Below are 16,194 nucleotides of genomic sequence, written 5' to 3' on the forward strand. Positions count from 1 at the left end.
GGGCCCTCAGGACGTGAGCCCTAGGGCAGGGGATTCTCCATGACATGGTGCCTGCATCCCTGGCACTGTCCCCAAGAACCATCCCACTGCTTGCCAGAGGACACTGTCCTGTCCCAATACTGTCCCTTCAAGACATGACCCGGAGGAGCCCTGCCCACAGGTGAGGTCATAAGCCTTGGCAGCAAATGCCACTTTATGGATCCACAGCAGGTGTCACCAAGCCTGTCCTGGATAAAAGAGGAAGCAGGTACAAGGGACACTGCCCTGCCTGAGGTCACTGGTCCAATGGGGCAGAGTCAAAATGAGGCACACCTGCAGGTGTCCCAGGTCAGCCTTTGTGGCCCTGCCCTCTGCTGGACTCAGCACTTCCCAGAAGCACAGGCTGGAACTCCTGTGAGAACCTGTGAGAGGGGCCAGTGCCTTCACTCTGCCGCGGGGATCAAGCAGACTGGCACTCAGGGGATGCTCACTGTCACTGGTGCCCTGACAAGGCCTGTCCTGAAGCCTTTGGGGCATATTCAGCCATGTTCTCCTCCTGGGAGGGGACCCCAGAGCAGGGGGAAACATCTGCAGGGGCAGCAGTGGCGTCTGGGGGCTGTGGTTTTGAGGTTTGGGGGTCTCCCATTGGAAGGGGCATGTTGGCTCCGGGTCTACTTCTCCTTTCCACTGGGCCCCAGAACAATCCAGAATAAGGGCAGTTTCACCAGTGCACCTTCCTCTGCTTTTCTTGTTGGAGGAGCCCATCTTTGTGACTTGGGCTGGCCTGTTAGGCCTCCACCATTCTGCTCCTGCTGCTCCTGAGTGGCATCTTGGGGCTGGGGGGCAGTGTCTGCATGAGGACTGACCACCTAAACCTCATGCTTGGCACTGTGACCTCCCCCTCCCCCTGCCACCCTTCACCTTTGCCTGGATGAGTCTCACCTCCCACGGGGTGAAAGATGACATACCGTCTGCTTGTGGGGAGACAGGCCTCAGCCTGAATATACCCCTTTATGAGCTGGCCAGGGAAAGCAGGGCCTGGGGGCAGGAGGGCACTTGACCAGATGCACCCCTGGGAATGCTCATGGCTATTGTGTTTAAACTGAACCTGAACTTGGGAGTAGGAGGTTCTGCAGCTGAGGAGAGCCCTGCCCTGCAGGCTGCCGCCCCTACCTGGGCTGAGTCAGCACGGAGGCTGGAGGTACCCTGGGAGAGAAGCAAACGGTGATGTCACCTGACTCGGCCCCAAACTCCTGGACAACCCCTGACCCCCAGCTGGTGAGAGAGCTGTACTCAGAGTGACCAGACTGGCCACATGTTCTTGGCCACTCTCAGTCATGAGAGAGTCAGGGACAGCAGGGAGCCATGCTGGTCCCTCCCCCACTGACAGCTGTGGAGAGAAGCCAGAGTCCAGTTGTCCTTCCGGGGCGGGGGGTCTCTTGTGCCCTCAAGCAGGGTTTGGGGGGCTCTGTCTGTTTATTATATTTCATTTAATTATTTTGGATAGAACAAGGGAGAAATTGAGAGGGAAGGGGGCAATAGAGAGGGAAAGAGAGAGAGAGACACGCACCTGCAGCAATCCTCCACATGTGAAGTTTCCCACTGAAGCATGGGCTGGGGGTTTGAACCCAGGTCCTTGTGCATGTTCACATGAGTGCTCAACCGGACGTGCCACTGCCCAGCCTTAGCATTTGAGCACCTCACATGAGGTGCTGAGTCAGCACCTGGAGAGGAGCACCTCACCTCCACTGCACCCCCAGAGGCTGAGGTCCCACAGACGTTGGCCGGGACCACCAGGCTGAGCTCCAGGAGCTGAGTACAGGTGCCACCCTCCTAAGACTGCTGGGAAGGCCCCCCACCCCCACCCCTCCCAGCTTTTGTTCCAGAAGGTTTGACAGCCTGAGTGCTCCATACTGAAGGGGGGCCAGAGGGATGACTGCCTGACAGTGCTCACGTTGAGTGATCCAAATTAGACGCCCTCTACCCCCGCTCCAGGAGGCTGCTCTCCTCCCTCCCAGCCTGGTGCTGAGCTCCGAGTACAGGCTCTGAAGCTGGAGAGACAGCCCACTGGTAGGGCTCATGCCTTTCCATGCAAGTGGGCTAAGGTTGGAGCCCTGGTACCACATGGGAGGTGCTGTGGCAAGGGGAAGCTCCAGTGCTTTGGTATCTCTCCCTCTCTGGATGTTGCCCCCCGCCCCAGCCTGGGCATCACACCACTTCTGCACTTACATGCTCCCAGCCTGCCCCTCCTCTGCCCTCAGCTCTCAAAGTTTCTGATTTTTTTTTCTTTTTTTTTTTTTACTAGAACACTGCTCAGCTCTGCCTTATGGTACTGTGAGGGATTAAACCTGGGGCTTTGGAGCCTCAGGCATGAGAGTCTCTTTGTGTAACCATTATACTATCTACCCCTGCTTTTTTTTTTTTTTTAAATGGATAGAACAGATAAATTGAGAGTGTAGACAGAGACATCTGCAGAACTGCTTTGCTGCTTATGAAGCTTCCCTCCGGCAGGTGAGGACTGGGGACTTGAACCCAGGTCCTTGTGCATGGATTCCTTGTGCACTCAGCCAGACACACCACTGCCTGGCCTCCTGGAAGTTTCTGAGAGTAAGCCTGCATCTCATGGTCTCTGTGCAGGAAGTGACTCGCACTTTTCCCAGGGGACGTGCGCACACACACACACACACACACACACACACACACACAGAAGCTGAAGGTAAGACACAACCCCCGCAAACAGGAGCTTTATTATACTATATGTAATGTACAAGAACATATAAATGGGCCTTTAAATACATTCAGTTCATCTGACACAGATTTATAATAGAAACCTATGTACATTTCTCCATTAGGTACTTAAATTATGCTTCCAAGCTTACTACCCAGAAAAGGTAATAGAACCATCACCTGCTCACACAGATGGGGTGTCCATGGGACTCAGGACAGCATTCCCCAGCTGTTCTGGTCTCTCAGCCCCACGTACCCAGAAGTGCTTTCTTCTGAGCAGCCCTGCAGGTGTGGCCTCCACCATGAGGTGCCAAGTTTGGGGGTGGGGGTGGTGTCAGGAGGAACCAGAGCTTTTTGATTTAGCTGCCATGTGGATGGACATATTTTTCCCCCACTGTGGGTGGGAGGCAAGGTTTTCTGGAAAGGCGGTGGTCACAGCCACCTCAAGGGTTTGTCACAGAAGCTTCGGTCCTGCCTGCACCCCTCTGTGGCTAGTGGGTCCAAAATGCAGTGCTACTGGCAAATGACCAGAAATGGGGGGGAGGTCATTAAAAAGAAAGAAAATGTAAAGTTTCACAAATTCTTCCACTTCTCACATCAGTCTCCAGAAGTCATGAAACAGGCACTGAGTCGAAAAGTACATTTTCAGGCCTAGAGGTGACTCAACACCAGACACTCAACTAGAGCTGAGCGGTGCTCTGGTCTCTTCTCTCTGAGAAAACAAATAAATAAACTTAAAAAAAAGAAAAAAGAAAGAGTATGGTTTCCTCTTTCTGCTGAATGAAGCCTGACCTGTTTTCAATTTTTCCTGAGGATAAACAAATCACTTTGAATGTTTGAGTGATCTGCTTTAAAAAAAAAAAAAAAATCTTGATGTTTCAAAAAAAAAAAAAAAGAGGCACCAAAAACTGGATGAGTTTTAAAAATGTCATCATTGAGAGATGAAGGGGAGACGAGACCCAGTTTCCAGGTAACATGAGAAAAGAAGGACTGGGGACAGGCAGAAGCAGAGGGGCTTCCTGCTCCCGTAACTGAAGGAGCAGAGTCCTAACAGCCTTCACTCCATTTACAAAGAGGGGAAGGCCCCGGATGGAAGCCATCGGTTCCTGATGCTCTCCCTTCAAATTATGGTACTCTCAAGAGGCTAAGAGATCTGACATTCTCCTGGGGGCTGCTCCCCCTCAGGCAGGGGAAGTCAGCAGTCTCCCCCCCAAGCACACCCCACAGCTCTGAAAGCACAGGAACCTTTCGACCCTGCCCTCAGCCTCAGTTTCCCTGTATGCACATCATCAGCGAAAGGCCCACTCAGAGGGCTGAGCGAGGCAGACATGCCAGGTCCGGAACCCTCCAGTGCTTGCCAAGGCAATTTGCCAACTATGGAAGGTGGGTGTGTGGGCAGGTAGGCCCCTGGACCAGGGAAGACAAAAATACCTTCATTTAAGGTATCTCCCACATAAATACTTTTGGTCTTTTTTCTTTTTTCACTCCCCCTGGGATGCACTTCATTCTGCAAAAAGGGACCAACAAACAGGAATACCATTTAATCTTCATACACAGAAAAAAAAAAAAAAATCCTTGATGTATAAAAACTGGCCACAAATGCATGTACCCATCCTTCAAGTTCTACAGGATGGGGGGGAGGCTGCTAGAGTCTCTGGGGAGGAAGGTGAGCCAAGGGGCCAGTCCATCGGCCCAGGAGTCGATGTTTGTCCACACTGGGGACGTGATAGTCCAAAGCACCAGCCTGTACCTTCCGTGACCTGAGCTTAGCAGGTGCTGTGAGAAATAGCCACCAAGTGATGGGCATGAATCCCAGAAAGAGAAGGCTGGCTCCCCATCACTTCCGTGAGGGAGGGAGCATTTTTCCTAGCGTGGTCCGGTTGGCGTCCTTGAGCCTCATGGAGGCCCTCTCCACAGTCCCCTTGGCCCTTGACGTGGCCTCTGTGTGGGTACGGGACCCCTCTGTAGACTCACCCTCCTTTTTGGGGGCCCGAGCGCTGCTGGCCCGCCGAAGGGCACCGCTGTCTTTGGGGGGGGCCTCGTCAGGGCCACCCTTCACCCTCAGCTGCCGCTGTGACATTGTCCTGGTGATGCCGGGGGCTCTGGACACGGGAGAGGGCTCGGCTTTCAGGAACCGTGATGAGGAGGCCACTGTGTTGCGGGCAAAGCTGGGGACAGTTGTGGGGGTCCGGGGGGCGCTGGGCACGGGTGGTGGTAGGGAGGTCTTGGGCTCTTCGTCCTCTGGGGTCTCGGGGTCCTGGGGACAGCAGATCTTATTCTCCTCAGGGGGCTTCTGCCGGGGCACATTCCTGAGGGGCTTGGCGCTGGGCTTGCGGGGGGCACTGCGGGACTGTGGGCCAGGCGGCTCCCTCCCCGGACGTGCGCTGATGGAACCACTGGCCCGCGGCAGCCGGGGCTCCTCGGGGGCTCTGCGGGGTGACGTGTCTGAAGTCCCCTTTACTGAGCTACGGCGTGACCAGGGTGGGTCTGAGCCGCTGGGGGCATCCCTGGGCGGTGGCCTCCAGCCTCCCGAGGCCCGGCTGCCCCTGGAGATGGGCACCACCTTGCGCATGCTGGGGCTCTCCCAGGAGGTCAAGGTCCGCACTGGCTTGGCTGAGGCCGCCTGACCCCGCCGGACACCCCCGGCCTTAGGGGCTCCGAGGGTCGTCTCTTTGAGGGAGTTTCTCTTTGGTGTGGCCATGGCATCCTTGCCCTTGGTGGGCCTGTCCCTGGGAAGGCCACCCTTGCAGCTTGGTCCACTTTTCCCCAAGGTGGGGGCAGGGGGCTCCCCGGCTGGGCTGGAGGTGGGGTTGGAGGACACCTGGCTTCCCCCAGGATCCCCTATCCCTGACGACAGTGACCCATCCCCCTCGCCGCCCTCCCCAGTCTCAGGTCTGCCATCTGTTCCCTCCGAGAAGTCCAAGGTCAGTGAACAGTCTGTAGTGTCCGAGATATAGAACATAGGGCCTTTGTTCTCGGGGTCACTGCTGCACCCCGACAGCAGAACGCTGCTGCTGGGCTCATCTAGGGGGCCCTCAGGGTCCTCTGGGGCTGGGCTGGGTGCTCCCTGGTCACCTTTGTCCCCAGGGGGTGGGCTGCTATGGGTGACACCAAGGGACTCTTGGTTCCTAGTCCCAGGGGATTCCAGCTCCATGGGGCTACCGTCACTTGGGGCCAGCTGGGCTGTCTCCTGGGGGCCTCTGGGGTTCTGGAGGGCAAACTGGGCCAGCCCAGTCACCAGCTCATGCTCCTTGATTCCCACAGCCAAGGGTGACAGTGGCGGGGACCGGCGGGGACCCAGGCCCACAGGCTCACTGTTGCGCTTCCGGAGGACGCTGGTGCCCCCGCGGCCAGCCCGGGGTGAGGCCTGGCCCAGCCCTCCAGGCCAAGGGGCCAGGACCTGGTCCCCTGGATCCCTCCTGGATGAGGTGAGCTTGGGGACTTCCTCTGGGGCCTGGGAAGTCAGAGGTCTGTGTGCTCGGTCAAAGTGGGGGTCCCCGGGCGTCTCGGGCTCCATCCAGGCCACTGTGGGCCGGGCCTGACGGGGGCCGCTGCGGGGCAAGCTGTTGAACTTGAGCTCCTCCGAGGAGGCGCGGCTGGAGCTGCCCTCCAGGAAGGTCAGCAGCTCACGGTCGGCAGAGGTGGCCAGGGAGAGCCGTGAGCGGCGGGTGTTGGGGGGCCGGGAGGAGGGGCTGGCGGGCCGTGGCTGCAGGAAGGGGGGCAGGTCCTCGGGGCCCTTCTGGCCCAGCAGCTCCACATCGTTCTCACTGCTGCTGCGGCCGAAGCCCAGCTCGCCCACCGCCCAGGAGCGTCGCTTCTGCTCCAGGTCCTTTAGTCGCTGCTGTTGCCTCTGCTCCTGCAGCAGCCGCTCGTGGTTGTCCTGGGGGAGGGCAGAGAGTGGCCCCAAGGGGCATGAGATGAGGGGGAGCCAGTCCAGGGTCATCACCCCCCACCCAGTGTGAGATACCAGTACACAGGAGAGAGCGGCTCTTGGGAAAGGCTGTGTGTTTGTTTGCACTGTGTGTATGTGTGTGTGCATGTGTGTGCGTCTGGGGTGGGGTTTCGTCAGTGGGGAAGGAGGAGCAGACTAGCCTGGCCCCCCAGTCTGTCTAAGGCTGACATCCCATCTCTGGGCCTAGCCTCCAGCTCTCCAGTCAAGGCCCTGTCCCCTCCATGTGACCAACACCTGTGACCTCGCCTCTGAGGAAAGGCCACTTGGCTTCTAAACACTTAGAGCAAAGTAGAAAAGGAGGGGCTGGGAGATAAATCACTCCAGCAAAACACACATCCTCCCATGATGGGGCCTGGGTTTGAGCCCTAGCATCACACAGGAGGACCATGAACAGCACTGGGGGAGGGGGGGTCTATGGATGGTGGAGTGGTGTGTGGTGTCTTTCCTTTCTATGTGAGTTTCTCTCTCTCTCTCTCTCTCTGTCTCTCAAAATAATAAATGGGGTTTGGGGAGGTTGTTCAGTGGTATCACACTTGCATGAGACACTGAGTTCATCTGCTGGCACTATGAGGAGGCTGGAGATCTATTATGATTCCATCCTGAGTTCCTGGAGCAGATGACCTCACCAGAACTTCATCTCTCCAGAGCCTTACCCCACTAGGCAAAGACAGAAACAGAGGCCAGCAGGACACTTGGACAGTGTGCTGTTCTACTAGGTTCAAGCCTAGCTCCCAATGCATTGAAGGAAACTTCAGTGTGATGGCTCTTTCAGTCTCCTCTCACTCTCTCTCTCTGCCTCTTTGTCTCTGTCTCTATATGAAACAGTCATCCAAAACAAAGACAGAAAGGGTGTCCAGGAAAGTGCTATGTCAGCAACAACAGACACACAGACACACACACAGACACACACACACACACAGACACACACAGACACACAGACACACACACACACAGACACACAGACAGACACACACACACAGACACACACACACAGACACACACACACAGACAGACACACACACACACAGACAGACACACACACACAGACAGACAGACACACACACACAGACACACAGACAGAGACACACACAGACAGACAGACACACACACACAGACACACACACACACAGACAGACACACACACACAGACACACACACAGACACACACACACACACACATTCCTGGGCAGCACCATCTGCTGGGATGCACAAATGCACACCAGATACTAAGGGACGTCTTTTGAGCACCTTCTCGTCTCCATCAGAAGAGAACTTGCTTCACCAGCCCTTCCAGCTCTCGCCCTGCTCTACGTACCCTGTCCCCCCACAGCCAAACACATCTTTGCTGTCTCTGCATAGTGGGGATGCCCCACGTCTGTGGCAGGAGCACTTCTCCACTTGAGAATCAGTCTCCTCAAGCAGTGGGCTCTCCCTTCCAAGTGGCTGAGAGGCTCCAGATGGGAGCTCCTGGCTCATTCTGCAGCTCCTCGACCTGTCCTTGTCCTCAGCCCCTCAGGCCACCCCCTTTTCAGGCTTCTGGGGATGGGGAGGGTCTCTCCTGGGTCTCAGGATGGCTTGGCTGGGCACGTCACTCAGGCAGCCTCAGGGGCCTATGGGATTGGGGTGGGGGGCTCTGTGCCAGCAGCTTGGCCTCCCTCCCATCCTGCTGAGCTCACTGCTTGGACAGGACAGAGTCAGTGAGTCAACAGGCTGAGTCACCTCCTCACAGCTGGATGGGGAAGGAGGAGCTGACAGCTCAAGCCACTGCCTCCTCGCTCAAGGCCAGACACATGTGAACAGGCTCACAAAGAAATGGCTCTGCCTTGAAATACAGAGACAGAAGAGCCTGGAATAGCTGAGTGGGTACAGTGCATGAGGCCCTGGGCTCAGTCCCTGGCACCACCCAGGAGCACTTTGGGCAGCACCAAAGGGGGCTCCTCTCTCTCTCTTTAAGTTCTAGAATAAAAAGGTGAGCTATGGAGTGCATACGTGAAGTTCTCGGTTCATTCCCTAGGGACATATTAAGAAAGAAAGAAAGAAAGAAAGAAAGAAAGAAAGAAAGAAAGAAAGAAAGAAAGAAAGAAGGAAGGAAGGAAGGAAGGAAGGAAGGAAGGAAGGAAGGAAGGCAGGCAGGCAGGCAACAAGATGGTGCTCAAGCACTCAGTTTTTCTTTCCTCATCACCTGAGGTGGAAGAGTGTGAGCCAATGGACAGATGTGTTTTCTCCTAATGGGAGCATGAACCAGGCAGCCCAGAGATCTGGCTTCTGCAGGGATCTCAGAGATGAGGGTGCACAGAGATGAGGGAATGAGAGGCTGAAGGGCGAGACACCACAGCAGTACATTCCTGGGCATGTGGGCCTCAATTCCTACTGGGGTCGGTGGCAGTGTGGCCCCCAGGGTACCATCTCTCCTCCACTCCCTGGTGATGGTCACGGTGCTGGAATACTTGAGGGGAAACAGCGGTTCTCCCTAGAAAAGGAAGCCCTCTCCTGGGTAAGGGGGGCAGAGAAGAGAGCTGGGCTCTTCAAAGAGACTTCAACATTGTGCCAGCCTGGCAGTGCTCCACGGGCCAGATTTTGCCTGGAGCGAAGACATGCTGAACCATCCTCTGCATGCGGACAGAGGGCTGGGTCTGGAAGGAGAAGGAGGAGTAACGCTGAGGATGGCCAGCCGTACCTTCACTGCCTTGTTGAACCTGACACAAAAGTCCCTGAAGATCTGCAGGCATTCGTCCAGCTTCACGGTCTCCTTGTCCTCGCAGAAGAAGTCTATGAGCGTGTGGGCCTCTTCACGGAGCTGCTGCCTCCAGTGCTCCAGCTCCCCCAGCTTCTCCACGGCGAACTGTGGGAGGCAGGGAGGGTGACTGCTGGGCCACCTGCTCAGAGCCCAGAGGGAAGGATCCCACCCGACAGCACTGGGGGAGCCAGAGGACCTAAGGGAGGCAGCAGAAGGCCAAGGAGCTTTCGCCCAGAACATGCCACTAATGGTATGTCCACCTCAGTGGGACAAGGCCATGGGTATCCAGTTGTTTTCACTAAAGAGCATCTTTTGTGGCTAAGGAACCAAGCAACTGGGTCGATCTAGGGATGCAAGGAGGAGAGGGAGGTGCGTTATGAGCAGGTTGGAGATCTATAGCCCTGTGGTGGGACGGGGTTTGGGGGAGTGAGAGATGCTGACACTGTCTTGGGAGTATGTGGACATGATCCTATAAACCAGCAGTCTCTCAATACAGTGACAGTAAAGCCGGTGGGGGGTACCCTTTCTGTACTTCTCTTTTCTTCTTTGAATTGCCAAGTTTACCCTGAGGTCACTTTGTTATCCTACAGGGAAAGTGATTACACTTAGTCCCCAAGGAGCCATGTCAAGGTCACTATCATCATCCTGCCTAGACCCAGACCCCAGCCAGGGCTTCCTGCCCACCAGCAAGTCCACCAGCAAGCTCCGTCTGAGTCCATGTCTGCAGAAACCCATGTAACTCGGGAGCCTTGGGCTGGACCAAGTATCAATGCTTTAATCAAATTCTCAGGAGGCTGGGGAGCTAGCACACTGTGAGCCTACAGGGCTTGCAGTTTTGGTGCTGCAGAGGCCCCAGGTTTGATCCCCCCAACCCCCACCCCCGGCGCTGCCATACACCAGATCTGAGCCATGCTCTGTTCTCTTTCTCATAAAAACAGTTAAGTCATAAAACACACACTCACATGCATACACACACCTATGACTCCCTCGGGAGATTCTGGGTACTCGGGTTAGGAATCACTGCCCTGTATAAATCCAGCCTCTCTACTCCTCCTCACCTCCTCCAGCATCTTCTAGTACAAAGTTTACCTGTGCAGGTGCTCCTATGACTGAGCAGAGACAGAAAAGTACCTTGCGGGGGGGGGGGCAGGCGGTGGCACAGTGGGTTAAGCACACATGGAGCGAAGTGCAAAGAATGGCTTAAGGAACCCAGTTCAAACCTCCGGCTCCTCACCTGCAGGGGTGTTGCCTCGCAAGTGGTGAAGCAGGTCTGTAGGTGTCTATCTGTCTCTCCCCCTCACTGTCTTCCCCTCCTCTCTCCATTTCTCTCTGTCCTATCCAACAACAATGGCATCAGTAACAACAACAATAACAAAAACAACGATAAACAACAAGGGCAACAAAAGGGGAAAAAATAGCTTCCAGAAACAGTGGATTTGTAGTGCAGGCACCAAGTCCCAATGATAATCCTGGAGGCAGAAAGAAAGAAAGAAAGAAAGAAAGAAAGAAAGAAAGAAAGAAAGAAAGAAAGAGAAAGAAAAGCAGCTTGCTTTCCTCCAGATTCTCCAAACTCATTCAGAAGATGACTCCCCTGAGGCCACGGGGCACAAACACATGACCTTGAGGGGCCCAGGGACACCGTGGTGACAGAGACCACAGTCCCATGAGATAGAATACATGGCCTTGTGCAGCCATATTGTGTTGCTTTTGACTCCCCCGGGGAACAGGGCCGACCCGAAGACAGAATGCATGAAGCAATTTGCTGTGTGAAACCACACAGACTGTGTTTTCCCAAAGGTCCTCAGATGAGAAACTTCTTTATGAGCTGGGGGGTGGTGGGAGAGGGGAGCACTGAGGAAAGGGGGAGGGGAGAGGCTGCCTACCCTCAGGAAGGGGTCGCTGCTGGGACACGCTGTGGAACCCACAGAAGGATTCCAGAACACTTGCCAGCTCCCACCGGCTCTAGCACTTTCCCCTTCTCCTAACACCAAACACTCTGGAGGCAGCAGGAAACCAAGACTATTTAGGAAAGCAAATGCCAGAGAGAGTAACGCTCTGAGTCAGCAGCCCGAGGTGATTGTCTTTCTGGAGGAAAGGGTACTAATGACAGGCTAACTCTCAGCCTGACTTTCTTCAACAGGGGGAGGGAGGGACTCCTATCGACAACAACTGGGTGAGGAAAACTAGGAGCTTGACAAGCATCTACAGGGCAGTTTGGCTCTGTTCCCCGCTGGTTCATCTCTTCATTGTGGGGGGCAGAGAGGGCACCAGGAAGAAAAATTCCCACCCTCTGCAGTGCCCTTAGAACTCAGGAGAAAGGAACATTGAGTCTGGATCTGAAAAATAGGCTGCACTCAAAAGTGTTTGCCAGGAGCTATTTTCTGAGGCCTTCCACACCCTCAAGGCCACAAACAAAAACTTTCAGCTGGCAAAGCAAAGCATTAATGACTATGGATTAGTAGCTGTGGCAGCAAATTCGACTTTTCATTTCTAATCTCTCTGCCATGAAGCAAAGTGCCAAACAAACTTACTCTGTAGCTCTTGCCCCAAAGGGTCATCAATGTACAAAAGTGGGTGTTCTTGTTGTTTTTCTGTCTCCAAACCTTTAACAGCTGCTCCTAGGTATCTGAACGCAGTGCCTTAGACCACTCGGCCATCCTGACTCCTAGGTATCTATCTGAAGAACACAAAGGCACTTATCCCACTTGTCCAAAGAGATGTAAGTACATCATGCCACGGCAGTACCATTTACAAGAATTAGGATATGGAATCAATGCAGGTGTCCAAAGACAGGTGAGTGGATTATGGAGGTGTGGGGTGTCTACACAGTGGCACCACTACTCAGCGGTGAGGAAAGAGGCGAGCTTGCCCTTTAAGACAATGTGGGTGGGACCCGGGGACACTGTGCTAAGGGATCTAAGTCGGGAGGCCGGTGCCAGGGTCCTTCCTTGCTCTTTATTTAGCCTAAATTTAAAAATTGCATCTCTCACACTTAAGAAGAAATTGAAGTTGAAGAAGGGAAATAAGCAGCCGTGTGGAACGTTTCACAGAAAGAGATTAAAAATGACTGCCAGAGAGAAGAATCAGAACCAAGTTGCCTCCTGGCCTGGGGGATAGCCTAGCAGCAAAAGTGCTGGACTTAAGACTGTGAGATCCCGGGTTTGATACCCAGTGTTGCCTGTGCCAGAGCGATGCTCTAGTGTGCTCTCTCTGTCTCCCTCTCAATAAATAATTCTTTAAAAAGAAAAAAGAAACAGAATGCAAGCGCACACATTACAGTGTGCAAGGACCCAGGTTCAAGCCTCTGGTCCTCATCTGCAGGAGAAAAGCTTCACGAGTGATGAAGCAGGGCTGCGGGTGTCCCTCTGTCTCCCCCACTCCTCTTCGTTTCTCTCTGTTTCTATTCAATAATAAATAAAAAGATTTAAAAAATATAAACACCGGGAGTCGGGCGGTAGCGCAGCGGGTTAAGCGCACATGGCGCAAAGCGCAAGGACCAGCATAAGGATCCTGGTTCGAGGCCCCGGCTCCCCACCTGCAGGGGAGTCGCTTCACAGGCGGTGAAACAGGTCTGCAGGTGTCTGTCGTTCTCTCCCCCTTTCTGTCTTCCCCTCCTCTCTCCGTTTCTCTCTGTCCTATCCAACAACGACGACATCAATAATAACTACAACAATAAAACAACAAGAACAACAAAAGGGAATAAATAAATAAATATTTAAAAAATATATATATATACATATAAACACCTAAGTTGCCTTAGGTAAACTGCCTAGGTGTCTGGTGGAGATCAGGCCGCTTCTCACACAAACACTCCTGTTACTATGTGATAGCAGGTATTAGGATTTCACATAAGAACTGGGGGTGAGACTCCCAGAATGCTGATCTTATGTGACAGCTTTTCCTCTGGAATTTCTGGAGCAGCTCCTTTGTCTGAATGGGTCCTGATGAGAGTTTCTGTCCCTGCTCTTATTGGTATTTAACTCTGAGAAAAATATGTGCGCTTGTAAGTAGTAGAGTTTCATTATATCTGGGGGGAAAACACACAACTGATTAAAAAAAAAAAAAAGGAGGGGGTTGGTAGGCAGCTCAGCAGGCAGAGGACATGCCTTCCATGAGAGCAGCATGGAACAAAGCAAGGGAAGACTCCATGGATAGCAGAGTGGGAGGTAGCTCTGTGGTACAGCACATGCATGAGGCCCTGGGTTCAATCCCTAGCACCTCATTAGAATGAGCAAAACAAGGGAGTCGGGCGGTAGCACAACAGGTTAAGCGCATGTGGCGCAAAGAACAAGGACCGGTGGAAGGATCTCGGTTCGAGCCCCCGGCTCCCCACCTGCAGGGGAGTCGATTCACAAGCGGTGAAGCAGGTCTGCAGGTGTCTGTCTTTCTCTCCCCCTCTCTGTCTTCCCCTCCTCTCTCCATTTCTCTCTGTCCTAACAATGAGGATATCAATAACCATAACAATAAAACAACAAGGGCAACAAAAAGGAAAATAAATAAGTAAATAATAATAACTACAACAATAAAACAACAAGGGCAACAAAAGAGAATAAATAAACATAAAAAAAAAATGAGCAAAACAGCTCATTTGGACAAGTTTGCTGTTTTCTCATGTGCCTGACCCAGGTTCCAGCTTGGCTCCCACACTCCTGGGGGAAGCTTTGGTACTGCAAGTTCTCCCTCTGCCTTTTTCTGAAAAAATGAGTGTAAAAAAGAAATGAGTGTAGCTTTGTTCTAAGTGAAGGGGTCCAGGTGGCGGGGAGCCAGCTCACCTCGTGGGGTGTACACATCTCCATGCACAAGGCCCTGGGTTCAAGCCTCAGCACCACACAGGAGCACCAGGGGTCTCCATGGATGGTGGAACAGTGCTGTGGTATCTCTCCTCTCTGTGTTTGCTTCCCTCCCTCCCCCTCCTTCCCTCCTTCCCTCCTTCCCTCTCTCTCATGAGGAATGAACAACCAGCCTGTGAAGGAGGCTCCGTGGTGGGACTCTGCCTACGCAGGGCCCTGGATTCTTTCTCTGGTGCTTCATTCCTTCAAAAACAAGAGTACAACCTGCAGAGCCCCCATTTCCTCCTAGTGTTCCAGGTGGTCCCTGAAAGGCTTGTGCCCCTGGCCAGTCTGAGTCACCACATCACTGGAGACCAGAAGCCCACAAAGCCCCTCCCCCCCCTTTTTTAACAAGGAAGATAAAGGAAGCCGTCAGACTGTGAGTCACTGTGAGCTGTCACACACACATCCACTCGGCTGGTTTTGGGTGCTGGTTTGGGGAGCGGCTCTTGTTGCCACACCCGGTTTTTGGGGTGCTGATAGGCACAACTGCCTTGTACCCCACCCCCCGGCCAGAGCAGAGCTTCTCTCTTCAGTAACAAGTGCAGGGACCTGGTGCCGGGAAGACTTCCGGGGAGTCACCTTGTGATGTCCAAAAGCTTGATCGGAGGACAAGAACTCGTAAAACTGTAGCCGGGAACCCACACCCCATGCCTGGCCACTATGGCAAGGAGCCACCCAGCCAAAGGAACAGGGAAAGCACAGGCTCAGCCCTGAGCCAACACTATAGGGTCAGACCACTGTCAGTGCCCCAGCTGGTGTCTACAGAGAAGACTCAGCTGCAGAACTGAGAACTGCTGTGTCCAGAGTCACGGGTTTAATCCCCAGTGCCGCACGTGCTGGAGCTCCTGTGCTTGTGTCTCTCTCGCTCACAAAATGTATAAATCAATGAGCTGGCATCTGAATTCTCTGCTAGAAAGTCACCAGGCCAAGAACAGGTGTGACAACTCCCCCTCCCTGTCACTGGCTGTGGGGAAAAGCATCAACAGTCCCTGGGGCGCCCCTAACACACCCATGCCAGTGAGAAGACTGAGGGGCCTTTTGGCGGGGTGGGGGGGGGGTGGAGGGAGACCCTAACAGCCACTAACCTGCAGGAACTCCTCCATCTGCTGGCAGAGCTCGACGTCATGCTGAATACTGCCCTGCAGAGACCTCGTCCTGGCAAAGAGGGAGTGCAGCTCCGCCTCCGTGTTATCCAGAGACAACCTAGAAGAGGGGAGAGCAGAGTGGACAGGGGCTGGGGAGCTTTGTGAGTGGTAAAGCAGGTCTGCAGGTGTGTCTTTCCCTCTCCCTCTCCCCTCTCAATTTCTCTCTGTCCGATCAAATAAGAAGAAAAGAAAAGCCATGGGGATTGGTAAAATTGTCATGCAGGCACCAAGCCCCAGTGATAACCCTGGTGGCAATAAAATAGGAGAAAAGAGAGGAGACTGGAGAGATAGCTTCATGGTTATGCAAAAATACTTTCTTTCATAGCTGAGGTTCTGAGACCCAATCCCCAGTACCACCATAAACCTGAGCTGAGCAATGATTTGGGGGGGGGGGAATAAACCCTGTTCATTTTTGAGAGGGAAGAGACTAGCACTACGTAGACGTGAAGCAGGAGCCCTCACACCTTAGGGCTAAAAGTCTAGCTCTGCGGGAGACATGTGGCCTGCGCTCAGAGGGTTTTCACCAGCATGAAGATATTGGCCAGTGACGGGGCTTGGCCTGAAAGGCCATGGCTCACATGTTTACGCTCATGCTTCAGAGCTCTCCTAAGCAGATCCTGTCTCTCAAATAGTAAGCCCATGGCACAGGCTGAGTGTTCCGTAAGGGGGGGTGTGGGAGCCAGCTCTCAGGGACTAACTATGAGTACCCCTTCCCATGTGTACATTTGATTGATGCCACTGTGCAGGGGGGAAAGCCATGAGGATCAGCAAGTGCAACAGATGGGGACCTCCCTTCCTCTCCCTGAAAAGGTGTTTGTTCAT

At 53.9% G+C, this 16,194-nt stretch overlaps 1 protein-coding gene across 4 annotated transcripts in view; it reads right to left on the bottom strand.

Annotated features, from left to right (window-relative positions):
* Positions 1 to 2,707: 2,707 nt before the first annotated feature.
* FHDC1 (FH2 domain containing 1) overlaps positions 2,708 to 16,194 on the bottom strand; it is a 52,742-nt gene continuing 39,255 nt past the window's right edge. For all 4 annotated transcript variants that reach the window (XM_007529447.3, XM_060178933.1, XM_060178934.1 and 1 more), the window contains exons 10-12: positions 15,313 to 15,430; positions 9,336 to 9,500; positions 2,708 to 6,586 (exon numbers count right to left, since the gene is read on the bottom strand). In XM_007529447.3, coding sequence (XP_007529509.2) covers positions 4,544 to 6,586; positions 9,336 to 9,500; positions 15,313 to 15,430 — 2,326 coding nt within the window. In that variant the 3' untranslated portion in view covers positions 2,708 to 4,543. The remainder of the gene's footprint in view (positions 6,587 to 9,335; positions 9,501 to 15,312; positions 15,431 to 16,194) is intronic.

This window comes from Erinaceus europaeus, chromosome 19 (genome assembly GCF_950295315.1).
Source record: "Erinaceus europaeus chromosome 19, mEriEur2.1, whole genome shotgun sequence".
Taxonomy (NCBI): domain Eukaryota; kingdom Metazoa; phylum Chordata; class Mammalia; order Eulipotyphla; family Erinaceidae; genus Erinaceus; species Erinaceus europaeus.